General features: G+C 46.4%; 1 protein-coding gene and 1 pseudogene across 1 annotated transcript; one reads left to right on the forward strand and one right to left on the reverse strand.

Annotated features, from left to right (window-relative positions):
- The first annotated feature begins 6622 nt into the window (after nucleotides 1-6622).
- On the forward strand, nucleotides 6623-27405 carry C10h17orf67 (similar to human chromosome 17 open reading frame 67). The gene is made up of 4 exons (NM_001377133.1): nucleotides 6623-6684; nucleotides 7618-7718; nucleotides 23272-23407; nucleotides 27258-27405. The coding sequence occupies exons 1-3, from the start codon at nucleotides 6627-6629 to the stop codon at nucleotides 23386-23388; spliced, it is 276 nt and encodes a 91-aa protein (NP_001364062.1). The 5' UTR covers nucleotides 6623-6626; the 3' UTR covers nucleotides 23389-23407; nucleotides 27258-27405.
- Nucleotides 21912-22013, reverse strand: LOC120095466 (U6atac minor spliceosomal RNA; annotated as a pseudogene).
- Nucleotides 27406-27876: the final 471 nt, after the last annotated feature.

Here is a 27876-nt window from a genome sequence, read left to right on the forward strand (position 1 = left end):
AATTAATGCACAGTTATCTTTTAATATTAATGTTAAATTTATTTGTATATGAAAGACAGGCTTTAAAATAAATTCCTGCATGATTTATTTTCAGTAACCATTTGATTTGGATACATGGATCGTGGACAAATTTACTGAGTGAGAAGGGGTCCCCATTGCAAAAGGTTTGTGAAGCCCTGGTCCAGTCTGGAGTCCAGGTGCAGAGGGTGAAGAGTTGATGTGAACAATTCAACCTACCACAACCCCTCAAACCTAACATGTGCCCACACACAGTGTAGCTGCCGACCAGTGTGGGTATGTGTGGACCTGCAGCTTATAACACAGCCATAGCCACTTTTTAGAAGAAGTCTATATTGCTAGGCATGGTGGCACTCACTTTTAATCCCAGGGCTTGGGAGGCAGAGGTAGGCAGATCTCTGAGTTTGAGGCCAGTCTGGTGGTCCACAGAGTGAGTTCCAGGATAGCCAGGACTACACAGAGATACCCTGTCTCAAAAAACAAAAATGAGACAAACAAGCAAGCAAATACAAAGAATTATGGCTGACCCTGGGCATATACAATTTGGACACATGTTAATCCTCTTGCCTAGGATAGATTCAGGATCTTTCTGTACTAAAACAAAAACCCAAATAGATTTCCTGCGTCTCAGAATGTTTTTTTAGTTCCTGGAATTCTAAATCTCTTTTGCTATTAAAATATCATGTAACGGGGAGGATGCTGAGAACTCTACAGTGTTGTCTCTATCAAAGAGTCCTAAATGTCTGGGTAATTTTAAAATCACTTACAAAAGAAAATGGAGAACTCCTGTGAAAACATTAGTTAAGCGAATGTCTGAGATTATGGGTGGTGGGTGCCATCTAATCTATCTTTCTATCTATCTATCTATCTATCTATCTATCTATCTATCTACTTACCTATTATATATCTATTTATTTTGAGGCAGTCTTGCTTTCTGATGGTCTGTAATTCACAATCCTCCTGCCTCAGCCTTGAGAGTTTTGGGAATACGGGTGTGCCTCCCTCCAAGCCTGAATGGCACTTTCTTATGTCCTTAGACCTTGTCAAATGGATAATTGAGTTGTTCTAGCCCTTGGCATCTGTTGAAGATCTTCACATAAGGAGCTGAAGTGGGACTTAGTGGTAGAGAACTTCCCTACCATGCTCAAGGCTTTGGGTTTGAGATCCAGGAATGAAAAAACAAAAAAATAAAATGGCCTCCTCTCTTTTTTTTTTAATATTTATTTATTTATTTTATGTGTAAGTACACTATAACTGTCTTCAGACACACCAGAAGAGGGCATCAGATCTCATTACAGATGGTTGTGAGCCACCATGTGGTTGCTGGGATTTGAACTCAGGACCTCGGGAAGAACAGTCAGTGCTCTCAACCGCTGAGCCATCTCTCCAGCCCCATGGCCTCCTCTCTTATAGCAAAATAGAGTAGCACATTAACTAAGTAGTTGAGAAGTAGTCCTGGGCACATGGGAGCCTGGCTACATCCAGAACAGAAAGTTTTGTGGTTTCACTTTCCTATGGTTTTAGTTGTGGGTTCCTGCTCTCTATTCTGCCACCTTGTGGCCATATTTGGAATTGCATACTCTTCTGAGAGGCAAAACTGAAATGGCTCACCTAGCTTCAGCGCTCCTAGCTCCACACTTACTGGGTCCTTTCCACCGGAGCATCCCAGGGTGTGATACAGGCTCTGACTGTCACCTTTCCAGTCCACTAGACGATACACACTAATTTAGAGCTTACAGTGGAAGAGACAGCCTTTAAAAAGCAAACAAATAAACATATTGATAAACTGTGGGAAAGAAGTGGGCGCAGGAGGCGAGGGAATTTTAATGAGAAGGCTACAAAGGGCAGAGTTTCCCAAACGGGAGAAGTTTCAAATTGACACATGAAAGACGAGGAGGTGATCAGGAAAAGAGCACATGCGGAGGCCCCGAGGCAGGAAAGTGGCAATGATTGGGGAGCCTTGAGCACGAAGTGATTTTGAATATATTTTATGAATATTTTATGACTGGGGAGGGTTGAAGGGGTAGCAGGCGTGGGGTTGGGCAGAACTACATGCATATAGCGCAGGGTCATGAGTGCAAAGTAAAGACCCCGATTTTGTCTTGAGTCCGTTGGGAAGGGAGTGGAGTTTCTATTTTTTCAATGTTTTAAGAAAATGTTTTAGACGTGGTCTCACTATGTAGGCCAGGTTGGCCTAGAATTCACAGAGATCCACCTGCCTTTGCCTTGCAAAGTTGTACGCCCCATTAGCTGGGTGAGTTTCTATTTGATGGGGATGATCCGCGCGGTTGCACGGGGGATGGTTTGACGTGGGCGGCTAATGAGAACCACCTAGGGACCTAGGACAGGAGCTGGGTGAGCTGTAAACGGCAGTGATAGCAAGAGAGATGGCTGCGGGCCCCTGAGGTCTAATCCACTGCCACTAACCACATGCAGCTGTGGAACACCTGAGGCACGAAAGGGTGAACTACATATCAGAGGGTGCAGGCTGACTCAGCAGCAGAGTGTGAGATAGCCCAGAAATGGCTGGTCTACATCTCTTATTTATTCATTTTTTAATTTCGGTTTTTAAAAATGGGATCTCTCTACATATCTCTGGAACTCTGTATGTAGACCAGGCTGGCCTCGGTTTTACAGAGATCTGCCTGCCTCTGCTGGCAATGAAAGGCGGGGCTATTTTACATTGCTTAAGAAGTGTCCCAGGATGGGGATGTGGCTCAGTTGGTAGGATGCTTGACTAGCAGGGCATCAAAATGAGCAGGCTGACATGCCCCTCTAACCCCAGCACTTGGGAGGTAGACACAAGATGATCAAGAGTTCAAGTCCAGCCTCAAGTCCAGGCTATATGTGACCCCATCTTGAATGATCGTCTCGCCCTCCTGTCCCCTGAAAGACTGTTCGTTGCTTTCACTCTTTTGATAGGGTCTCATACAGTCCAGGCTAGCCTCGAATTATCAATGTAGCTGAGGATGGCCTTGAGCTTCTGACCATCTTGCCCGCCCCTGCAAAGCACTGCCCATATTCATTTATGAGCTGAGGGAACTCCATCCACAGCTTCATGCCTGTGTAAGCAAGGTTCTGAGGCTAGCCTCATCCTCAGCCAAATAAGTTTCTTTCTCTTTAACTGCTTGTTTGTTTGAGTCAGGGTCTTACTATGTATCTAAGGTGGACTCGGAGAATCATAATTTTCCCTGTCTAGTCTGCTGCGTCTGGGGATTACAGCTGTGGGCCTAAGCTTGTACCTGGTTCACATTATGGTTTTGTTCCTTTGTTTGTGTTCTAGTTTTTCAAGACAGGGTTTCTCTATGTAGCACTGGCTGTCCTGGAACTCACTCTGTAGACCAGGCTGGCCTAAAAACTCAGAGATCAGAGAGCCACCTACCTCTGAGCGCTGGGATCAAAGGTGTGCGCCACCACTAGCCTGCCACGTGTTTTCTACTGGACAGAAGTTACTAGATTAGAGAAGTGCTTTCGGAGTGAGTGCATACTGAACCTTTTTTTTTTAGTAATTTCTAGCTAAGTATAGATTTTTTTCTAATGGATTGAAGAAGTTTATTTGATAGCATAAAACAACAGCGTTCCCTCCGAACATGAAGAGCAGAAGAAATAAAAAAAAATAAAAAGGCGTGTGGATAAGAAACAAGACACCTAAATGTTTTTTTTTTATTTTTTTTTTTTTATTTTTTTTTCACCTAAATGTTTTATTGCATTTATTTACTTCATATAATTATTTATTATGTTATATTATTTATTTGTATGTTTGTTAGATTACATTTACTTTTGTGTTTTTGTAGATACAAATGGATATGGGACAAGAATGCCCTGGCATTTGTATGGAGGACAGGGTTGGTTCAGGCTTTTCACCTTGTAGATCCTGGGGATTGAATTTAGGTGGTCAGGCTTAGTATCCATTTTATCAACAAAACAAAACAAAACAAAACAAAGCTGGGCAGTGGTGGGGTACACCTTTAATCCCAGATCTCTGAGTTTGAGGCCAGCCTGGTCTACAGAGTGAGTACCAGGAGGGAGAGGGAGAGGGAGAGAGAGGGAGGGAGGGAGAGAGAGAGAGAGACTTTTACTGACAACACACGATTTCATTCCCTTTTTTGCAGTCTGCTTGAAATCTCTGTATACCAACCCAGTGGCAGGGCATTTCAGTTTTAAAAGTTTGTTTTTCCTCTGTCTTTTCTTTTTGAGGACACTTGAGTTTAATATCAGTTACCAGGCATTAGCATGGCCTCCAACAACTGCCGCCAGTCAGGCTCTGTTTTCTTTGGAGCCGGCAAAGTGAGCACAGGACAGCAGCCATTATTCTGAACAGAGATCATTCTACACAGAAACCTTCCAGCTATCATTTGTTACGTATTTGATGATTTCTTCATATGACGTTTATTGATGAGATTCAGAGAACCACAGCACCAAGTTGGACCCTCTTTTTTGGATGAGACAACATCAAGGGAGTCAGGTTTGCACTGATAGAGACAGTGTCACAAGGTTTGCACTGAACTTCCCATGGGCTGGAGAGGATCTTGAGCTCCCTGGTTCTCCTACTGGAAGGAGCTGGATCCCTGCAGTGTGCCTCCACAACCAGCAGATTTCCTGATCTTTATGAAGACAACCTTAAGTCTGGTTAAAGCTGCTGACAGTCTTACTGAAGTTCCTGAGGCCCCGTGCAGGAACAAGTTTGCTATGACTGTGTCAGTCAAGTTTATGTCTTTGTGATAGAGTACTTGAGATGGTCAATTTATAAAGACAAAAGGTTTCTTTTAAAAAAATTATTAATTTTTTTGAGATTATACATAATTTTCCCCTTTCCCTCCCTGCTGTCCCTTCAAACCTTCTTGTGTATCTGCCTGCCTTGCTCTCTTTTCAGTTCATGGCTTCTTTTCCTTAAAAAAATATTTTTAGGTTTATTTTATTTTAAATCTTTTTTTTTTTTTTTTCAGAGCTGGGGACCGAACCCAGGGCCTTGCGCTTGCTAGGCAAGCGCTCTACCACTGAGCTAAATCCCCAACCTTATTTTAGATGTGAGTGTTTTGCCTGAATGCACTCATGGGTACCTTGTGTACGCTTGGTGCCTGGGAAGGTCAGGAGAGGGCATTGGATCTCCTGGAACTGCAGTTGTGAACTGAGGAGCACCAGAATCTGGGTGTTCCCCAAGAGCAGCAGGTGCCCTTAACTGCCCCAGCCCTGAGGAAAGGTTTCTTTGGTCTCACAGTGTAGGGGTTCTAGCACATGAATGATTGTCCCTCTTTGGGCTGGGCCTGTGTGAGGCAGGAGATCACTGCAGGAGCACAGAGTGGAACAGATCTTGTCAGGATCCAGGCGCCAAGGAGAAAGAGGAATGGAGCCAGGTCCCACAATTCCTCCCCATCAAGGACCTGTTCCCACTGACCTCAGGACTTGCTATGTAGCGCCCACCCCTTTTGAGACAGGATTTATCTATACAGCCTTGGCTGTCCTAAAACTCACTAAGTATAATAGCCGGCCTCAGACTCATAGTCCACCTGCTTCTGCCTTTCGAGTTCTGGGATTAAAGTCATGCACCACTATATGCGGGCTAGGTTTTACATTTTAAGGTTGTTCCCTCTCCCTCCGACTCACATGTTGGGAGGCCTCTGACACATGGGCTCTTATGAACAGTTGGCGTCTAATCTAAAGCACGGAGCATAATGAGAACACACAGGGTCAAGTGTGAAGACAGACTTTTAGTTTCTCCCTCCATACTTAGGTATGAACCTGGGCTTGATCGCCTTTCTCTATCTCTGGATCTTAATTCCCCTGATTTTAGGAAAGAGGTGGCTAACAGCGAGTGGTCACACCTAACCGTGGGAAGCTCATGACTTCTCACCAAGACTCCATCACACCCTGTGAGGGCGTGGGCTTCGTTGGCTTCTTTTTCAAGGGGAGAGAAAAGAAAAAGGGGAGGGGGGAGAGCTTGGATGTTGGATGGATTTTGGGAAAACATCATAAAATATGCAAATATAAGAGATAATTAGGGCTGGTGAGATGGCTCAGTGGGTGAACATGCTGCCATTGCTTGCTGCCAGTTCTGACAACCTGAGTTCAATCCCTAAGACCTACACAGTGGAGGGAGAGGACGGACTCCCACAAACTGGCCCCTGACATGTCCTTCCATGGAGGCCTTCCAGTGCACATACACACACACACACACACACACACACACACACACACACACACACACACACACAGGCACACAGGCACACACACCCACACACACAAAATAAATGTCAAAAAAGAGATTCGTGCTAACTCAGTGAACCAAAAGGCAAGCTGAAGCTTTAGAGAAATACCCAAGTGATCACGGAGTGTAGCTAGACAGACCTGTTTACTCGGAATGAATGTTTTCAAAACGGCGCTCAGCAGGTCACACAGCAGAGGGACCGTTTCCTGTCTCAGGATGAAAGTCCGCAGGAATTCAGAGGGGAGTATTTTAACAGTCATTATTGCAAACCCGGAGTCAGATGCACTTAGCCTCACGAGGCAAACTGTGTTAGTGGAAGTTTGCACCGTATTGGATCTGACGGGGCCTCTTTCAAGTAGGTAGGGCCGGTCTGGAGAGTGCAGTCAGCGGAGAGAAGCCTGGCATGATGGAGAAGCTGTTTGTCTTGGTCTTTGCTCTCACCCTGCTGGCTTTCTCCTCAGGTAGGTTCTCTCTCCATGGGCTCGACCAATTTTTACACGGACATGATGGTGTATAGGGTAGACTGACATTTCACTGCTCTCTCTCTCTGTAAGAGCAAGCTTGTAGAATTGTTATTCTTTAAAAGGGAGGTAAATTACCTTAATTGAGAGGTCTTAAAATGTGTTTGAATACTATTAAAAAAAACAAAACACTGACGAGCCTTCAATTGCATCTTCTTTTAATGTTCATGTGAGATCACAGAAGCTTTCTGTTCTTTTACTCTGCTACTATCTTTTAATAGTTGCATGTGATTACCCCTCCTCTTCATTAATAATTTTGTAACCGTACCTTCTCAGTGGAATGTGTGAAGACCAGGTTGGACACAGTCTTATTGCCACAGACAACAGAACAGGCAAGAATAAATTTTTTTTTTTTAAATCAGGGCTGGGGATGTAGCTCAGCTGACAGAGCCCTTGCCTAGCGTATGTGAAGAGAGCCCTGAGCTTAGTCTCAGGACCACGTTAACTGGGCATGGTGGTAAACAACTGTAATTTATTGTACTAATCAGAAGGATCAGAAGGCTAATCACCTCCCAGCTAGACAGTGAGTTCAAGGCCCGCTAGCCAAAAACACAAACAAAACAGACAAAAACAAGCAAGGAAGCAACAAAACAAAACAAAACAAAACAAAACCACATGTTACATAAATGTCCACTTTAAAGAAAGGGGCTATTGCAGGGAGTACATAGATTTTAATCCTGACACTTTTGCTCCTAGTTAACCACAGTAAAAACAACGTAAAGTTTCTGAGCCCTCAGAAATGCCACATCTTTTGGGACAGATTTCTTGTTGTATTTTAGCCAAGATTAGACTTGCAGACCCTCTCTGGAATACTAAGGTGGAGTGTGGATTCCTGGGCCTGGGAATCTCTCAAGTCTCTTCCTGATTTTCCAGAAGCTTCCCCGATTTTGACAGAAAAGCAAGCGAAACAGCTCCTGAGGTCCAGGCGGCAAGACAGGCCCAGCAAACCTGGATTCCCGGACGAGCCCATGCGGGTGAGTACCTGGCCCTGGCAATTTTATAGAGCATGTTATCTTCCGAATGAGCCTTCATTCCGGGCTGGTCACAGGTGGCTGTGGATGGAGTTTTCTATTACAGACTCACTCCTGGAGATGCTGGCTCTACCCACCTACTTAACGCAGACATAGCAGGGTCTACAGGGTGTGGAGTATGTCCTAGTATCCTGAGTGGGCTGCTCAGCATCTCCCTCCTCCGATCTGCTTGCTCAGTTTGTTCTCTTTGGCCGATGCCAATCCACTGTCTGCCTCTTGGACCCCAGGCAGACTAGACTAGCATCCTCAGCCAGCCATGGCCTCCCTAGGCAGAATCTTCATAGCAGCTGCTTCTGGTTATGAATAGCCTTTGTCCTCAGCTCTTCCCTGAAAGGTTACGCTATTCACTTGTGTCGTCTCTCTGAACCAGGGCATCTGTGAGAGTTACAATTGTCAACTTACGAGGGTCTAGAATCACCTCCAAGACAACCTCTGGGTTTGCCTGTGAGAGTTTTAAGACTGAGCTAACTGAGGTAGGGAAAGACCCATTTAGTAAGCAGCACCATTCTATGGACTGGGTTCTAGACAGCCATGAAAAAGAGAAAGCAATCTGGGCAAAGGCTTTTATTTATTTTTTAATAACATACTTAAAATTTTTTTTGAAATTATAATGTAATTATGTTATTCCCTCTCATGTACCTCCCCTTTCTCTCAACTTCACTGCCTCCCTCCCTTTCTTTCTTTCTTTCTCTCTCTCTCTCTCTCTCTCTCTCTCTCTCTCTCTCTTTCTTTCTTTCTTTCTTTCTTTCTTTCTTTCTTTCTTTCTTTCTTTCTTTCTTTCCCTCTACCCCAAGTCAGGGTTTCTATGTGTAATAGTCCTGGAATTCACCTTGTAGACTAGGCTGGCCTCAAACTCACAGAGATCCAACTACCTCTGCCTCCGGAGTGCTGGTATTAAAGGCATGGGCCACCATGCCCAGCTCTTCTTGTCTTTGTGGTTAAGCACACACACACACACACACACACACACACACACACACACACTCACACACACTCCTACACACTCACACACACATTCACACATACACTCACACACACTCACAAATACACATACACACTCACACACTCACATATTTACACACACACACACTCACACACTCATACACACACACACACACACACACACACACAAACACAGAAATACAACCTGCTCAGTCTGAACAATGCTACTTGTATCTATTTAATCTCAGGGTTGACAACTTGGCATTGGATAACAAGTTAGGGAGGGTTTGACCCTGGAGAAGACCATTTCTCCCTCTCTCAGAATTCCCCAGTGGCCTACAGTTCTTTGTCTAGGGTTGAAGTCTCCTGAGCTCTCGCCCTTCTATGCTAGCATGCCCGTTGCTGTCATCCTTGTTCGAGTTTTGTCTGGGCAGCCATGTTGACCATCCTTCATGGATGCAGCCTCTCTGACATTTCTAGGAGACACAGCCTCACAGCAAACTCTCAGTTCCTCTGACTCTTACGGTCTTTCTGGTTCCTCTTCTGTAACGGTCCCTGGGCCTTAGGTGCAGGAATTGTGTTGTAGATGTATTAGTAGGATCACTTCTTGATCATGGTAGCAATATGACCCCCTCCATCATGATGGACTGGTACCCCCAAGCAGTGAAGGAAAATAAGTCTCCCTCAAGTTGTATATTTTATCACAACGAAAAGGTAAGTAGTTACACAGCCTCCTTTCCTGCCTTCCTTTTGGGTGCTTAGTTCAGGGTATAAGACCTTGGCAGGCTGATCCAGCCTCTGTTTGAGGTCTACCTCGGCTCCTGCTGTGACCAGCCAGAATCATTTTGGATATTCATGGTGTTTCCACCTCATCCAGGTGAAAGTTCATCCCAATGCACCAGCAAGCTCGGGGAATCTGGAAATTTTTGTCTGGCCGTATCTCTGTGGTTCAGGTTGGTCTCAGACCTCTTAGCTGGGTGTTTGCTCTTAGTCAGACTCTTCTGTTGAGGCTCACGGAAATCTGAAGCCATGTTTATCTTTTCTTGATGCAGACCCAATGTGCGTGATTTGATATTTAAAAGACTTTTTCTGAATATAGCTTTTAAAAGATTTATTAAGGGGTTGGGGATTTAGCTCAGTAGAGCGCTTGCCTAGCAAACGCAAGGCCCTGGGTTCGGTCCCCAGCTCCGAAAAAAAGAAAAAGAAAAAAAAAAGATTTATTTATTTTATGTACATGAGTACACGGTTGCTGTCTTCAGACACACCAGAAGAGGGCATCGGATCCCATTACAGGTGGTTGTGAGCCACCATGTGGTTGCTGGGATTTGAACTCAGGACCTCTGGAAGAATGATCAGAGCTCTTAACCGCTGAGCCATTTCTCCAGCCCTAAAGCAAGCTTTCTATCAGTAAGCTAACACCCTAATCTCTGACAGCATCAGCACCTGGCTCAGTCTTGCACTCTGTGGGGAAACGGCCTTGGTCCTGACTGAGGGCTCCGTAGGCCTCTGTGTGCAGGCGTTTGGACGGTTGAGGCTCAGTTTCCTGCCTCCTGCAACCGTGGAGCACTTGGTCTGCATTGTGTGGTGCTCTCCCCTCTTAGAAACTTCTGAGCGGACACGCTCAGAAAACTGTCCTTTGCGGACATGGTGCCTCTTCCTGGGTCAGGGCCACAGCCTGCCTCAACCCCTGAGAACACATGCAGCTGGATTTCAGTGCAAAGTATGGTGGCCCTGTGCTTGTCAGCGTGTTGTGGGATGTCAGTGAGGTCCCATGGCGAGGCAGGGTCAGGAACAAACTGGCGATCAGAGCTGCACAGTGGGTAAACATCATCCCGGGCCCTTGGCTCCTGAAGAGACATGGCTTCCTTCTGTCTTCCTTTTTTTTTTTTTTTTTTTTTTTTTTTTGAGACAGGGTCTCTCAACATAGCCTTGGCTATCCTGGAACTCACTCTGTAGACCAGGCTGACCTTGAACTCACAGAGATCTACCTGCTGGGATTAGGCATTTGCCACCAGGTCTGATCTATACGTATGTGTTTTGAAAAAGGCTTTGCAGAATATTTGTGTCAGATATCCTTTCTCCATGCTCTTCTTTAGGCCTTTTGGGCTTCTTGGAATGATGCCTGTGGAAGGCTCTCTCAGGGTCAGGATGGATGTCCCCTGGACATCATTGCAACACGGTTGGGTTTTAGTGTTGTACACACTGTGGAACCATCCAGGGGTTTCAAGCAGGGTGCTGATACGGTTAGGTCTGTGAATTAGAGACTCAGAATATAGAGCTTCTTAGATGCTGGCCTTCAGATGCTGTACTTGGGAAACAGCCAGTGACATTGTTGGACACATATTGCATCTCCTTGCCATGGTACCCAGGAGACCGACAGGTGGACTTGGGCAAATGAGTTCAGTTGACAACTTTTGGGGGAAGGCATGTGCCCCTGAAAACCAAGCCTGGAGACCCGTGTGCTTACTGCCAACTTACCTAATTGAAATGTTAACTAATGGGGTTGTCTTATGTTGCTTCTTGCTAAGTGACTGGATAGAAGAAAACTGGTTCAGAGTATGGAGAGGTTATGGAGAGGCTATGGAGAGAAGTGCTTTAGGGAGGTATGTTAGTTCAAAACCAAAACACACATAGAGATTTGTAGTCTCTTCTCATGAAGAGCTATGGTGAAGCGTTTGCTATTGTGACCCTTGGCTTCTGCAGAATTACAGGTTAATTGGACACAGGTAAGGTGGGGGAACTTTAAATGTATGGAGGCAGGCAGGATGCAAGACAATGAGACCACTGTTTGGGTGGAGAGAGAGAGAGAGAGAGAGAGAGAGAGAGAGAGAGAGAGAGAGAGAGAGAGAGAGAGACCAGAGAACGGGACAGGCGGATGGTGCCTGAGGAAGGCAGAGGGCTGGAATTCCCTGGTCTAGGAACCGCTGACACACGTTTCTGAATACACTTGGTGCTTTGGGTTTGCAGTTAGTTTCGTAGCACGATGTTTCCTCCGCAACCCCCAGCCACACAAAGCCACCTGTGTTAGTGGTTTTCTGGAAGGAATGATGACTGGCAGGTGTTACATGGGGTGATCGTGACTTTCAAGAGAGGAAAGTCACCCCTAGACTCTGGAGGCTGCTGTGGTAGAGAAACTGGCTGTGACGGTCGTTTATCATGAACTTGCCTCCAGACTTTTGGAGACTTGGGAGCATAGCGTCTGGGCTTCACAGAAATGGGATGGGAACTCCCCAAAGGCTTCATTTAGGGACCTGCCACACGGAGACAGGTAGATTTGACTGACTTGTCACAACGATTCTATTGTGTCAGAGGACTTGCAGGCCTAATGAATCCTTGTGGAGCTCACAGAGGCCTAGACAAACCAAGTAACCCAACCCTGTTTGGAGACAACTGCAGGAAGACGGGGCTATGGGAAGAGAGCGGAATGGAAGGCAGTTTGAAGATTTATTTATTTATTATATATAAGTACACTGTAGCTGTCTTCAGACACACCAGAAGAGGGCATCATATTCCATTACAGATGGTTGTGAGCTACCATGTGGTTGCTGGGATTTGAACTCAGGACTTCTGGAAGAGCAGTCGGTACTCTTAACCACTGAGCCATCTCTCCAGCCCCCTGGAAGGCAGTTTGAAACTGGAATGTCCTCACAGGCTCGAGTTTTTTTTTTTTTTTTTCTTTTTTTCGGAGCTGGGGACCGAACCCAGGGCCTTGCGCTTGCTAGGCAAGTGCTCTACCGCTGAGCTAAATCCCCAACCCCCAGGCTCGAGTTTTGAATATTTGTTCCTCAGCTGTCACCGAGGCCTGGCTGGTGGTGGAACAAAAACAAAGCAAACCAAACAAACACCCCCAAAACCAAAAAGGGGTACACCTCTGAAAGTTATTCCTGGCCCTGGTTCCTGCCCTACTTTCTCTGTTCCCTGGTCACCGTGACATGAACAGTCACACACTCCACTGCCTTGAACTGATATTGGCAGTATCTTCCCCACTGAGATGGACTAAATAAACTCCAAACCCATGAGACAAAACAAATCTTCCCTAAGTCTTTTTTTTTTTTTTTTTTTTTTTTTTTTAGATTTCTTTCTTTCATTTTCATGAGTGCTCTGCCTGCATTTATGCCTGCAAGCCAGAAGAGGGCATCAGACATTGTTGTGAGCCACCATGTGGTTGCTGGGAATTGAACTCAGGACCTCTGGAAGAGCCGTCAGTGCTCTTAACCCTTGAGCCATCTCTCCAGCCCCCCGCCCCTTTTATTTATTTTAAATCTTTTTTTAAAAAAGGTTTTATCTATGCTTTCAGTGGTTTGTATTTGTCTGTATCTGTGCGAGGGTATGTGCACGTGAATGCTGGTGCCCAAAGAGGTCAGAGGTAATAGATTCCCCTGGAGCTGCAGTTACAGATGGTTGAGAGCCACCGGACATGGGTGCTGGGTACTGAACTCTGATCCTCTGGGAGAGCGGTAAATGCTCCTAAACACTGTGTTGCTGTAAAAATTGTAAAAAATGGTGTCTTTTATCCCGCACCAGATCCGGCACCGTGGTGGAGACACTAGGCCGCCATGGAATTAGGATGTATATTTCTGGTATGGTGGCAACCTGCCTTGGGAACTAGATGGGTGGAGAGATTGTTGCCAGGCTCAGAGAGACGCCATCGGCGGTGTGATATGGGATGGAGCAAAGCAGGTGAGAAGCTCTGGTAACTGAGATGAAGACGTCTACCAGATGTCTTGGGGGTACTTCGGTGACGGACCTAGTGCGGGGTAAAAGACAGCATTTTTTATAATTTCACAGCAACACTACAGGGCTGTCTGTCCAGCCTAAATCCAGCCTAAATCTTTCCTAGGTTGCTTCTGTTGGGTACTGAGGGTCACAGTGATATGAGAGTAACCAACATGGAAAATGATTCTGCCCCCCACCCCCACTCCGAGAACCCTGGACTCCTTAGCTGTGAGGGTGTTTGCCTAGATCTTTATGGCTGGATCTCAACCATCGCCTCTCAATGTGGTCCCTAGAGAGCTGCTCAGGCTTCTCCCAAGCTCACCAGACAGGCAGACCCCAGGCTGCTCTTCACACCCCCAAAATGTGGCCTGTGTCTGTGCATGACCCACCCAGCAATCTCTGGACACCTTAGAGTTAGGAAGTCCTGCTCTGTTGGAGCATCCTGGGCTCTGCCTTCCCTCTTTCTCTAGTCCTGTGGCTTGACTCTTACCTCTATACCAATGAGACAGCCGCAGGCTTCTGTCCCCTGCCTGACCTCTCTCAGGAGCTCTGGACTGGTTTATCCAACTGCCCACTTCCTAATTGTGCTTGACTATCTAATAGGCATCTCTGATGTAACGGCTCCAAAAGGAACTCCTGATTTTTTTTCACTTACAATGGCTTCCGCTCTTGCCTTCCACACTGGAGTGTGTGGCACCACCTCAGTTCTAGAGCCTGGATCCTCATCCTCCACTGTCCTTGTGGTAGGTGCAAGTAGGACAAGCAATAACCCTGCAGCTGGCACTCCAGCCTCCCCATTGGGTTCTCCAGTTCTGGCCTTCCCTGAGGATCTATAAGCACAGAGGCCCGTCCATCCTTCATCATCTCGTTGTCCTGCCTCTGCTCCAGCCTTGCTGATCTCTGGAGAGAGAGAGAGAGAGAGAGAGAGAGAGAGAGAGAGAGAGAGAGAGAGAGAGAGAAAGGGAGAGAGAGAGATATCTTATTCATACCATGTCAGGCAAAGGACACTACTTGCCCAGACCACCAGCTTGCTGGGGTGGTAACTAGGTCCTGCTTATGCTTTTTCTGCAACATGGTTGCTTCCACTCAACACAATGTATTCCAGCCTGTTATTATTAAGGGATGCATGTTAGAATGTGTTACAATTTATGTGCTCTTTTTCTGAACAAAGATATTTTCCATATGTAATAAAACTCCCCACATGTGGGGTTAGGGGAATGGCTCAGAGGTTAAGAGCACTCCTTTGCAGTTTGCAACTCCGGTCTTAGGAGATCCATTACCATGCGGTCTTCTAACCTCTGAGGGCACCAGGCATGCTCCTGGTGCATGGACATACATGCAGGCAAGTACTCATACACATAAGATAATAAAATAAAACCCATCATACACTTGTGTGTTTTTCAAGTTCAGTGAAAAAAAAAAAGGAATTTCTCAGAGTTTCATGTGCTTTCATTTATACTAAATACTGCCAAATTGTACCAAGGTCTGCCCTCAGTGTGCATAAGAACTCTTTCTCTCTCTGTCTCTCTCTGTCTCTCTCTGTCTATCTCTGTCTCTCTCTGTCTCTCTCTGTCTGTCTGCCTGTCTGTCTGTCTCTGTCTTTCAGACAGGGTCTCACTATGTAACTCTGACTGTCTTGGAACTTATTAAATAGGTCAGATTGATTTCAAACCCAGAAGTACATCTTCTGCCTTCTGCGTGTTGGGATTAAAGGCATGCACCACCATTCCCAGTGTCTCAGTCAGGGTTTCTATTCCTGCACAAAACATCATGACCAAGAAGTAAGTTGGGGAGGAAAGGGTTTATTCAGCTTACACTTCCACATTGCTGTTCATCACCAAAGGAGGTCAGGACTGGAACTCAAGCAGGTCAGGAAGCAAGAGGCTGGAGCTGAAGCAGAGGCCACAGAGGAGTGTTGATTACTGGCTTGTTCAGCCTGCCTTATAGAACCCCAGGACCACCAGCCCAGGGACGGCACCACTCACAATGGGCCCTTCCCACTTGATCACTAATTGAGAAAATGCCTTACAGCTGGGTCTCATGGAGGCATTTCCTCAAGGGAGGCTCCTTTCTCTGTGATAACTCCAGCTTGTGTGAAGTTGACACACAAAACCAGCCAGCATACCCAGCATCCTATACTCCTTTAAAAATTATTATTATTATTATTTTTTTGGTTCTTTTTTTCGGAGCTGGGGACCGAACCCAGGGCCTTGCGCTTCCTAGGCAAGCGCTCTACCACTGAGCTAAATCCCCAACCCCAAAAATTATTATTTTTGTGCATGTGTGTGGTGAGTGTCTGTGGGTGCACATACCACAGTGTGCATGAGGTCCGGGGACAGTTTAGTGGAGTTGGTTCTCCTCTTTCACCTTTCTGTGGGTTCCAACGATCGGACTCTGGTCACCAAACTTGTACAGTGAGCACCTGACCCCTCGGATGTGATGCATCGTGATAGCCTATGCTCCTGTACTCTTTTTTTTTTTTTTTTTGGTTCTTTTTTTTTTTTTTTTTTTCCGGAGCTGGGGACGCTCCTGTACTCTTGACACAAACCTTAGATACAATTTTGCACGTACAACTTTAAGAATGGAGATGAAGTTTTGAAGAAAAACTTGGTCTACCCATATTCATGTCTGTTTATCTGTGTGTACGGAGCAGCAGTGATGGAATCTCTGAGTGATAAGATTTGGCGCAAAATTTTACCTTCACCTCCGTCCTCTCTGTGGCTTGTGTGTATCCATTTCTTAGGGCTGTGGTAAAGTAGCGCTTTATTTTCTTACAACTCAGGAGGCTGGGGTTTGAAATCAAGCATCAGCAGTTCCCTCTGGAAGCTCTGAAGAAGTGGCTATTACCCGTCCCTCGCCTGCCTCCTAGTGGTGGCTGGCGGTCCTTACTGTTTCTTAACCCACGCCGGCAAGTCTCCAGCCTGCCTGCTGTCACGTGGCCTTCTTTGTGTCTACATTTCCTTTTTATTTTTTCCTCCAGTATTGGAATGTTCTAGTTTTGTTTCTGTTCTGTAATAAAATATCCTGACAGTTGCAAAGTGGGGGAGAAAGGGTTTATTTTAGCTTACAGTTCTGGGTGGCACTCCGTTCCCGTGGGGGAGGTAAGGTAGCAGGAACCGGAAACAGTCATACCCACTGTCAAGAGAGAATGAATGAGAGCATTGCGTGTATTCAGCTCATCTTCTCCACTTGGCACAGCCACAGACCCAAACCCAGGGAAAGATGCCCCACCCCCCAGTGGGCGGGTGTTCCCATCGATGCCCCCCTCAGTGGACAGGTCTTCTCATCTCAATGAATTGTGACACAGAGACCCCTACCTACCCACAATGCCTCGCTGAGATTCCCTTCCCAGGTGACTGTACATTGTGTCAAGTTGTTAATGAAAACAAGCTATCAGGTGGGGATTGAACCCATGTGTGCCAAGCCAAGTTCCTCGCCTCTGAGCTGGCACCCTGGTTTCACACATTTCCTTCTTCAAAGGACACCAGCCACGGAATAGGACCTACCTGAATCCAGTTTGATGTCATCTTTAATTGGTAACATTGGTAAAGATCCAGCTCCCTAAACAAAGGATGAGTGAATATGAATTGGGGGGGGGGGGCATGCTATTTAAGTTACCAGTTTAAAAAAAAATTAACGAGCTTAAGTATGATTTCCACAAGATTATGTCAGTTCATGGTGGGCAACAGATTGTATGAATCTTTTTTTTTTTTTTCCGGAGCTGGGGACCGAACCCAGGGCCTTGCGCTTCCTAGGCAAGCGCTCTACCACTGAGCTAAATCCCCAACCCGCTTGTATGAATCTTAACTCATCATATCTTGGCCAAATTGCTTAAAACTCCGAGTCTTTCTTCTCTCTCTCTCTCTCTCTCTCTCTCTCTCTCTCTCTCTCTCTCTCTCTTTGCAGCTAGAGAACGAGGAAATTATAACTGCTTAATGAGGCTCATTGTGAGGCTGAAGTGAGTAAGTGAGTGCTTAAACACACACACACACACACACACACACACACTCCCCCAAAAAACCCAGGAGGGCGCTTTGACTGGGAAAATGCCTCTGAAAGATCCGGTTGTTGGCAAGCCTGCAGGGCAATTTCTTAATTAGTGACTGATGGGGAGGGGCCCAGGCCATTGTGGGTGAGGCCACCTCAGGTTGGTGGCCTTGGGTTCTATAAGACAGCAGGCTGAGCAAGCCACGAGGAGCAAGCGAGTAAGCAGGATCCCTCTATGGCCTCAGCATCAGCTCCTACCTCCAGGTTCCTGCCTTGCTTGAGTTCCCGACCTCTTTGCTTTTGATAATGAATGGTTACATGGAGCTGTGAGTGAAGGAAAGCCTTCCCTCCTCAGTTTGCTTTGGTCATGGTGTCTCATCACAGCAGTAGTGACCCTAATTAACACAGCCTTCTGAGTCCTTCTGTTTATAGAAAAGAGGCAGTGTGCTCTGGCATGGGGACATGCTGGCCCCAAGTCATCTGGGAGTTCCCTGCCACCCTTCCCAGGTAAACAAGGTCATAGCATTTGTTTCACAGGTGATCCCATCTACGGGAAGGCCCTTTCCCCTCAGCTCTGGCTGGTACATCTCTTTCTGAATGTTACAGTGTTTCTCTTTCCTATCTACCCTTCCTGTGTGCTCACCCTTCCTTGTTTGCACTTCCGATTTCTGTGACTCCTGGTCATCCATAGTCTACAAATATTAAATAGGAATTTTTAGCAGGGAACAATGCATAAGATAAACTGGTGTGCTATTCTGGGGAGGGTGATGAGGTCTTGGGATGTCTTGCTTCATCTTGCCCAGGGTGGCCATGTCTAGTGTGTCCACACTCCTACACATCACTTGTCAGCCACTTCGTCTCTGTAGTGTCTGAATGATAATACCCACATCGGTTCATATGTTTGCATGCTTGGTCCCCAGACAAACTGTTTGGATGGATTAGGAGGTGTGGCCTTGTTGGTGTAAGTGTGTGTCACTGAGGATGGGCTTTGAGATTTCAAAGGCCCACACCAGCCCCCCCCCCTCTTTCTCTCTCTCATGCTTAGGGTTCAGGATGTAAAGCTCTCAGCTATTGCTCCAGTGCTGTGCCTGCCTGTTTCCCACACGATGATTCTGGACTAACCTTCTGAACCTGAGAGCAAGTCCCCAGTTAAATGTTTTCTTTCAAAAGCGTTGCCTTGGTCATGGTGTCTCTCCACAGAAATAGATCAGTGACTCACACAGTCTCTGTCTCCATTATTCAGTCCATTATAGTGCTTCTCTTTCAGTACAGCCTCTGCCTTTCCCCTTACTCCGTCCTACCCCACAGGCATTACATCATCTGGTGTTCCCACAAGAAGGAGGGAAAGCACAGTCCAATAAGCCATGTTGAGGGTGTATGTGTGTGTGTGTGTGTGTGTGTGTGTGTGTGTGTGTGTCTGTATGTATGTGTGCTGGTATGTGTGTGATAGACTGCAGTTACAAAGCTTTTATTATATATTTTTGTGTGTGTCTATGTGTGTGTACATTTATGCTTTTATATATGCGTGTGTGTGCGTGTGCGTGTGCGTGTGTGTGTGTGTGTGTGTGTGTGTGTGTATGTGTGCGTGCGCACACAAGCCGAGATTAACCTTGGGTATCATTTTTCAGGAGCTGTCTACCTTGTATTTTGAGACAGAGTCTCTCGTGGGCCTGGAGCTCCTCAATAAGCCTGACTTAGTGTTGCCAGCACTGGGATTAAAAATGCACACCATGGGTTGGGGACTTAGCTCAGTGGTAGAGCGCTTGCCTAGGAAGCGCAAGTCCCTGGGTTTGGTCCCCAGCTCCGAAAAAAAGAACCAAAAAAAAAAAAAAACATAAAAAAAATGCACACCATTATGCCTGGGATTTTAACTGTGTGTTCTGGGGATTGAACTCAGGATCTCATGGAGTGGAACTACGGGATTCAGTAACTTTCTCCCTAGATAGACCTACCCAGCCTCTCCTGAGGCATGCCCTTCCCCAAGTGGAGGTAAAGGCTTTACTGACATTGTTCCTTCTCCAGCTCCGTGGCTTATTCTATTTTATAATTAATATTGTCATGGACATCTTATTTTTTTAGATTTATTTATTATATATGAGTACACCATAGCTGTCTTCAGACACACCAGAAGAGGGCATCTCACTTCAGATGGTTGTGAGCCACCATGTGGTTGCTGGGATTTGAACTCAGGACCTCTGAAAAAGCAGTCAGTGCTCTTAACCTCTGAGCCATCTCTCCAGCCCAGTTCTTGGCTTCTTGCTTGACCCAGTTTGTAAATTAAACTTCATTATAGGCCTGTGTGTATAGGATAAAACATGGTTTGTGGAAATTCAGCACCAGTTGTGTTTCCAGATAACCACTAGGGGGCGCTGAGAAGATGTTTCTTGTGGCTAGAGAGATCATCTTACTCATCTACAAAACAATGCTGTACTCGTTGGTAAACACACCCTTGTGAAAGCGGATTTCTAGAGCAAGGCTCAGAGAGATAATGGGCCTACCGTCTAGCAGAGTATTGAAGCTGTTGCTTTGGTGAACTTTATATTTAATACTTAAATTTTTGTTTATTTAAAAATATTTTTTAGTGCATTTGTGCACTTGTCTCTGTGTATACATGTGTGCATGTGTATATATGCGAGTGCTGGGAACGGAGCTTGGGTCCTTTGCAAGGACAGTATGTGTTCTTAACCACCGAGCCACTCCAGCCCCCAATTTTGACATTTGTTGTCTTATTAGACTGTTCTAAATCTGTTTAGGAGAAGGACAGTTTGTTTCACTTCTGGGTCTCCAGAATCAGACCAATGATTAGCATTTAGTAAATGCTAGCTACATTTCTGCTTCCTGGGGAGGGCGGGCAGGCGTGTGCGCACACCGTGGAACCTAGAGTGTATCTCAAGGAAATCTCTTCAGTCGCCTTGTTTAAACTCACCGAGCTTCTCTTATCTTTCCAAATCTTAAGGAAGAATTTGTTTTTGCCAATCGCCTGGGAGAAGCAGGCAAAAGAACGAGGACGTTCAGGCTTCAACAATGTCCTTCGCGGTCCGTTTGTTTATAAGTGCTCCTGCACCCTGGGGATTTGCCTTTCTAGGAAGCCGGGCTGCTTTTGGCCCGTAGTCCTTTCAGGTGCGTTCTTACTGGATGCAGAGAAATCAGGCTGGCTTTAGTAAATATGGTTTCATGTTTAGCACCATGACAACGGTCCCAGGAACTCCATTCCCCCTTTGTTCCCATGATCTCAAAGATGGTTCAGAGTAACTGAGATGTTCAGAGCGTATCGGCTTTCCTGGGACGTGGAGCCTTCGGGGGAATCCAGGACAGTTAACTTCTGAGCCATCCTCCAGATTACTTTTGACTAATGAGCAAAATAAATCCTCCCGAGTGTCATAGGGAAGGATGGAGACATCTTGGAAAGAGTTCATGCCTTGATAGGCTGTTTTCTATGTCATTCTTGGGTTGGGCCAGGCCCTGCTGGACATCTCATTTCATTATCACGCCATCCAGTGAGGGTCTAAGTCGTTTCCATCCCAATTTACTGGGAAAGGATTCACTTTAAATCATCACAACGAGCGTTTGACATGGGACACAAATAGGAGTTTTTGTTTTTGTTTAATTTCTTCCCTCCCTGGAGAAGGGAAATCTAAAGAAATGAAAACCTGTTTTCCATCTCCCTCTCCTTTCTTAGTCCAGGAACATTTGAGAGGGTCATTAGCACTGGGTCATTTCTGACTCGGCCAACGCAATTGTTAAATTTGTGGTTTTTAGCTGATTTGTAGTTGGGCTTTTCATCTTTGACTAATGACTGCTTTCAGGCCTTTGTGGCATATTCATTTCCCCAACATTTAAAATAAATACTGAAGTGTCATGGAAACCGGTGCTGGCTTCTTTCTCGTTCTCAGTGTGTGTCTATTTTGGTGGCTTTTCTTCAGTGATGACTTCAGCTGCTGTGAAACAGGACACTGGACTTTTGCTTTTATGTACATTTGGCCATTATAGCAAAGATAATCCACACGGGAGGCGACCTTCCAAGGAGGATTTAGTACGATAAAAAGCAATCTCTCCTTGTATTCATTTATACGTCCCTTCAGCGAGCTGTCCTGAGGCCCTACTGTGTACCAGGCATTAAACTGCACACTCGGTGTACTGTGGCTGTTGTCCTAAAAAAACAAACCCACAAATAAAACCTACCCAGGGCCGGTGACATGTGCCATAGTCCTAGCTATTCAGAAGGCCAAGGCAGAGAATCATGAGCCTAAGATTCCTTTGTTTTTGAGACACTGTCTCTCTCTGTACCCCCTCTCTCTCTACTTAACATTATTTTATGGACTTATTTTTATTTTATGTGTAGGAATATTTTTGCTTGAATGTATGTGTGTGTGCCATGTATGTACAGTGTTCCCAGAGGCCAGAATATAGATCGGCATATGAAAGAACATATGCTGTTGGTCTTTCTGAGCCTGGGTTCTTACCTCACTCAGTGTGAGTTTTCCCAGTTCCGAAAAGCAGTAGATGCCACAAAGTGGGTGGTAATGTCTTACCCATATGTGTGCTTTAGGCTCTTGTCAAGAGGAATGTTAAACATCTCTTTCCATAGACTACTTCGTTTCTTTTTTGAGGCAGGGTCTCACCTTAAGCCTAGGCTGGCCTGGAATTTATTATGTTGCTTGGGCTGGCCTTGAGCGTGTGGCAGTTCTCTTGTCTCAGCTCGCCATGTGCTGGGATTACAGCACATAGCCAACCATGCCTCCCTTTTCTATGAGTGTATGTTCACTTATATGATGCATGAGTATGAACGTTTTCCGGTGCAGGTGTGCATGTGCAGGTGTGTGCACGTGCAGGTGTGTGCACGTGCATGGTGTAGGTGTGTGAATGTTTTCCTGTCCAACTGCTCTCCACCTGTTGTTTTTGAGGCAGGGTCTCTCACTGAACACAGAGCTCACTTATTCTGAGAGACTGGCTACCCAGCAAGCCCTGGGGTCCTTCTGTCCCTGCCCCATCAGTGCTGGAATTTCAGTCATGCACCACCATGCTTGTTTTTGTTTAATGCAGGTTCTGGGACCTGAACTCGGGTCCTAATCTTGTATTGCAAGTATTTCACCAACTGAGCTATTTCCCAGCTTTACCCCCTTCCTTCCTTCCTTCCTTCCTTCCTTCCTTCCTTCCTTCTTTCTTTCTTTCTTTCTTTCTTTCTTTCTTTTCTTTCTTTTCTTTCTTTCTGAGACAGGGTTTCTCTGTGTAACAGTCCTGGCTGTCCTGGAACTTACTTTGTAGACCAGGCTGACCTTGAACTCACAGAGACCCACCTGACTCTGCCTCCTGAGCACGGGGACTAAAGGTGTGCGCCACCTCAGCCAACCCACCTTTTCTTCTTTTTTAATGATTGTGTTCAGTGCTGGCTGTAGAGTTCCTGGAGGACATTCTCAAAGCATCAAAGCTTCAAGTTCAAACTGGGTCCTCTGTCAAAGGCGTGTCAGTGCTGTCAGGAAGGTTTAAGATATTTTTGATGTAGACATGTGTCATAAATACTCTATTACTAAATATGCCACTCCCTCCCATAGTGAAATGTTTTGTGGTTCTGTTTCACACGCACTCTTTGGAGTGATTCACACCTCATAGCTATAGCATCCGGGGCCCTCTCTGAGTGAGGGTGACCCTGCAGGCTGCACCATCTGGCTCCCTTGCTGGCTGGCTTCCTACTGGACTGTGAAAGACTGAGGGTAAGAAGCAGGCAAGCTTCACGATCTTTGATCCCAGCACTCGGGAGGCAGAGGCAGACAGATCTCTGGGAGCTTAAGGCCAGCCTGGTCTGTGTGGTGAGTTCCAGGAGCCTCTCACTGCTATGCGTTTGTCTCTTCAGGAGTATATGCACCACCTCCTGGCCCTGGAGCACCGCGCTGAGGAGCAGTTTCTGGAACACTGGCTGAATCCTCACTGCAAGCCACACTGCGACAGGAACATTGTCCAGCCCGTGTAAAGGACCTGGGGCCAGCTCGGTATGTCCTAGACCTCCTTCTGTTGGAGAGGGTGACTATTGGAAGTATGTTCATGGTAGGGAGATTTTGGGGGGCAGTGTGCTTAGAGGCCAGTGTGTCGGTTGTGTGTTGTTTATGGGGTGTCAAGGGAGCCAGGCAAGGAAGAAAGCAGGGAGCCTATTGGTCACCAAGAGATCTCAGATTGGGAGGGCATGATATCCTATTTACCAGTCTGGAAGGATCTTGTGCACCACATGCGTGCAATTCCTACAGAGGCCAGAAGAGGGCATCTGATCTCCTAGGACTGGAGTTACAGCAGTTGTGGGCCACTGTGGGGTGCTGGGAACTGAAACTGAGTTCTCTAGAAGAGCAGCAAGTGCTCTTAACAGTTGAGCCGTCTCTTTCCCTCTCTAACCTCTTCTCTGCTTCTGGGCAGGTTTTTGTTTTTTCTTTTTCCTTTTCTCCCGCCACCACCCCCCGCCCCCTGTAGCTTTGGAGGGCCTGGAACATGCTGAAAAGACTGGCCTTTGTCTTCTGAGTGTTTAAAGGCATGCACTACTTTATAGACCGAGAAGGACAGAACATAACTGGATGGTTTATTACGCGTGGTCACAAGCAAGCTTTTTATCTTCAGTGCTGTGTATTTTGTGCTACTGTAACGGTACGGGGATGCTCTCTTCGGAATATCACCCGGTAGTTTGCAGTGCTCTCTCATAAGCTCTGACATCCACCGTCTTATTACCCTGGTGTTAGTGATGGCATGAACTTTGACCCCATTTAATGGAGGAGCTGACTGGGTGTTATGGAGCACCCAGGCACAGAAAGGGCTGGAATGGAATGAATGCAGACCTGTTGCTTGGTCCTGTCCAAGATGCCCTGGGAGGCAGTTTTGCAGAAGGCAAGAGGATGTGGAAGAGGGCAAGAGTTCTACTCTGGAGGATAAGGGTTGGGCTGACTTCCTTCTTCCACCCTTTCTGGCCCCAGAGCCCTATTCTGAGTCAGTTTCCTCTGATGTGCCTGGTGTGACTAGAGTTGTTCTGTTCAGAGTTTGGGCCTTGGCAGCTTCTGCAAGCTTGTTTCCTTCCTTTCTCTTCTTTCTCTTCTTTCTTTCTTTCTTTCTTTCTTTCTTTCTTTCTTTCTTTCTTCCTTTCTTCCTTCCTTCCTTCCTTCCTTTCTTTTTTTTAAAAAGAATTATTTATTTATGTATGAGTACACTGTAGCTGTCCTCAGACCCACCAGAAGAGGGCACCAAATCCCATTACGGATGGTTGTGAGCCACCATGTGGTTGCTGGGAGTTGAACTCAGGACCTCTGGAAGAGCAGTCAGTGCTCTTAACCACTGAGCCATCTCTTCAGGCCCCCTGCTTGTTTTCAATAGGCCAATCAAAGACAGAATGGAGAAAGCCAGAAAAAGGAGACTTATTCCATGGGAACACACCGGGAAGAGGAACAGAGGTCCCATGACCCCTGTCCTGACTTGAGGGTCCTGACTTGAGGTTTAGGTTAAATAGAAGACCAGACACATGCTTCTCTAAGTGGTTTTGGTCAAAGTATGGTCTGTCAATCATCCGTGTCTAAGCTTCAGTCTCTGCCACAAGGTGACAAGGTGACAAAACCTTGTGGAATCTCCCAGGCACTGGGCTTCAGTCCTTTCCTTCTCCCAGCATGGACACTCCTGGAGAAATTCCAATTCCTGAGGGTTGATAACCAAAGGGAGGGACAGTCCTCCCGAGTCTTAAAGAACTTGTGCGTAGACTAGGACAACCTTGAATTTCTGATCCTTCTTCCCACTGCTCCCAAGTACAGAGATTACAGGAATGTACAACTGCAGTTGGTTTTATGCAGCGCTGGAGACCAAATGCAGGGCTTCATGCATGCTGGGCAGTTCTCTACCAACTGAGCTGTGTCTTCAGCTTGGCAAGCGTCTCTGTAGAATGTTTACTTCTGCCAGGATGGTTACATATGGATATACCCCTGACTCCCAGGCTGCCATTCCTCCTGTATCAAGGGCCTTGTCTTCCCTCACAGAAAACTCTACTTGAGTTTTCTTGAAAACTCTACTTGAGTCACAGAAAACAGAACTGTGGGGGCAGGCAAGATGGCTCAGCTGGCAAAGACACTTGCCACTAAGACACTCGCTGTTAAGTTTGATGATTTGAGTTTGAACCCTGGGACCCTCAGGGTAGGAGAGGATTCCCACAAGATGTACTCTTGTGCTTTGATTTCTACATCTACACTATGACACGCTCGCGTGCGCGCGCGCGCGCGCACACACACACACACACATTCAAAAAAGGAAACAGAATTGTGCGGGGCTTAGGGGCTCAGACTCTGGCTAGAGTGGGCTGACTGCTCTGTGTCTTAACTCTGTGGCAAGCTACTTCTCTCTCAGTTTCTGATTCTGTATCTATACATTGGGACAATGTTGTCTTTGGGCCTGGTCCTCAGTGAATGATGACTTCTCCTCTTTCTCCCTCTTCCTCCTCTTTTTCTCTTCCTTTTCTTTCTTTTCTTTCCTTTTTTTTTTTTTTGAGACAGGGTTTCTCTGTGTAGCCCTGGCTATCCCAGAACTTACTCTGTAGACCAGGCTGGCCTAGAACTCAGAGCTCTGACTGCCAAGTGCTAGCATTAAAGGGCTGCACTACCACCACCTAGCAGTGAATGATTCTTAAACAGAATCTTGGGATTCCACAAAGGCATCATTTCAGACAGCTCCCACGTACATGGAGACAGAAGCAGTAGGGACAGAGGTGCCTCAGCCTGGAATTTGGGGTCAACAGCCTTAAGATCCTGAGTCTACCAGTGACTGGCTGAGTGGAAAAGCCAGCCTGACTGCTTTCTGTTTCTCCTGTAAGATATAGAGAGTGACAGCTTCTCCTTTTGCTGTCCTGAGGATCCAAAAAGTTGGAGATGGCTCAGTGGCCAAGAGTGCTTGCTGCTCTTCCAGAGCACTGGAGTTTAGTCTCTAGCACCCACGTCAGGAGGCTCACAATCTCCTATATAACTCCAGCTCCAGCAAAATCTGATACCCCCTTCTGGCCTCTGGCACGCATGTGTACACATACAGATACACATATGCATACATAAATAAAAGAAATCTTTTAAAATTGGTGCACACAGAGGGATTTTTTTTTGTTACAGGCGATAACAGCTGGTAGCCTTTTCCTTTTTCTTCCACTACCACCACCATCACCTCCACCATCACCACCACCCTCACCATCACCACCACCACCATCACCTCCACCACCACTACCATCACCTCCACCACCACCACCACCACCATCATCACCACTGTCATTATCACCATCACCATCACCATCACCACCACCACAACCACCACCACCATCATCATCACCACCACAATTACCTCCTCCTCCTCCACCATCACCACCACCACTACAACCACCACCACCACCATCACCACCACCACCATCACCTCCTCCTCCTCCTCCACGACCACCACCACCACCACCACCAATATCACCACCATCACTACCACCACTACCACTATCACCACCATCATCACCTCCACCACCATCACCTCCACCACCATCACCTCCACCACCACTACCATCACCTCCACCACCACCACCACCACCATCCCACCACCACTACCATCACCTCCACCACCACCACCACCACCACCATCACCACCATCACCACTGTCATTATCACCATCATCATCACCACCACCACAACCACCACCACCATCATCATCACCACCACCATTACCTCCTCCTCCACCACCACCACCATCACTAATATCACCACCATCACCACCACCACTACCACTATCACCACCATCATCACCTCCATCACCACCACCACTACCATTATTCTAACATTATTTTCTCATTCTTTTCTTTTCCAGCAAGCACGCTGACAGGCAGTGATCCAGAGACTGCTAGTACAGAGAGAAGCTCATCTTCTATTTGATCTAAAACCTTAGAAACAATGTCTTCTGACCTCAAGAACTTGTGGTCCTTAGTGAGCAGCCAGAAGTTGCCTTGGGGGAAATGGAGAACATGTATTCTGCTCCATTTGGCTAACCTGCCTACAGTGTGAAAACAAACAGGTGCAAGCCCAGGCTCCTGAAGGCCTCCCTGCTGGTTTGCAAGGGTAGGCAGAACCGCAGTCCTTCCTTAGAGGGGTGGAGCTGGGGGCTGCAGAACAGGCCTGTGGCAGGGCATCTGTCCTGGGGACCCTGGGGATATCTTGTTCAGAGAGGGAAGGGCATCACTTGGGGCTGCTGAGGTTTGGGTCATCTGCTTTTTCATTTCTTTGCTGAACTAATAAAGGCCAGTGCTTAGTCTTTCTGTGTCTCTTTTCCTATGACGAGAGTACTGGAGTTTGCCTTTCCCTGCTTATCTTTGTAAACCCAGTTCCAGAAAGTGTACTATTTTTTTAAACGTTTTTCAAGGCTTTTTTTTATTATATATGTTTGAGTGTTTATTTGTATACCATGTCCTAGAGGAGTCCAGAGGCCAATC

The sequence above is a fragment of the Rattus norvegicus genome, chromosome 10, assembly GCF_036323735.1.
Source record: "Rattus norvegicus strain BN/NHsdMcwi chromosome 10, GRCr8, whole genome shotgun sequence".
Taxonomy (NCBI): Eukaryota; Metazoa; Chordata; class Mammalia; order Rodentia; family Muridae; genus Rattus; species Rattus norvegicus.

What these genes read in the sequence shown, in the direction of transcription:
- C10h17orf67 (NM_001377133.1), top strand. Translation starts at nt 6,627, where the DNA reads ATGATGGAGAAGCTGTTTGTCTTGGTCTTTGCTCTCACCCTGCTGGCT. An exon ending in CCTGCTGGCTTTCTCCTCAG is followed by an intron (nt 6,685 to 7,617) that starts GTAGGTTCTCTC and finishes CTGATTTTCCAG; the next exon opens with AAGCTTCCCCGATTTTGACA. An exon ending in TCCCGGACGAGCCCATGCGG is followed by an intron (nt 7,719 to 23,271) that starts GTGAGTACCTGG and finishes TTGTCTCTTCAG; the next exon opens with GAGTATATGCACCACCTCCT.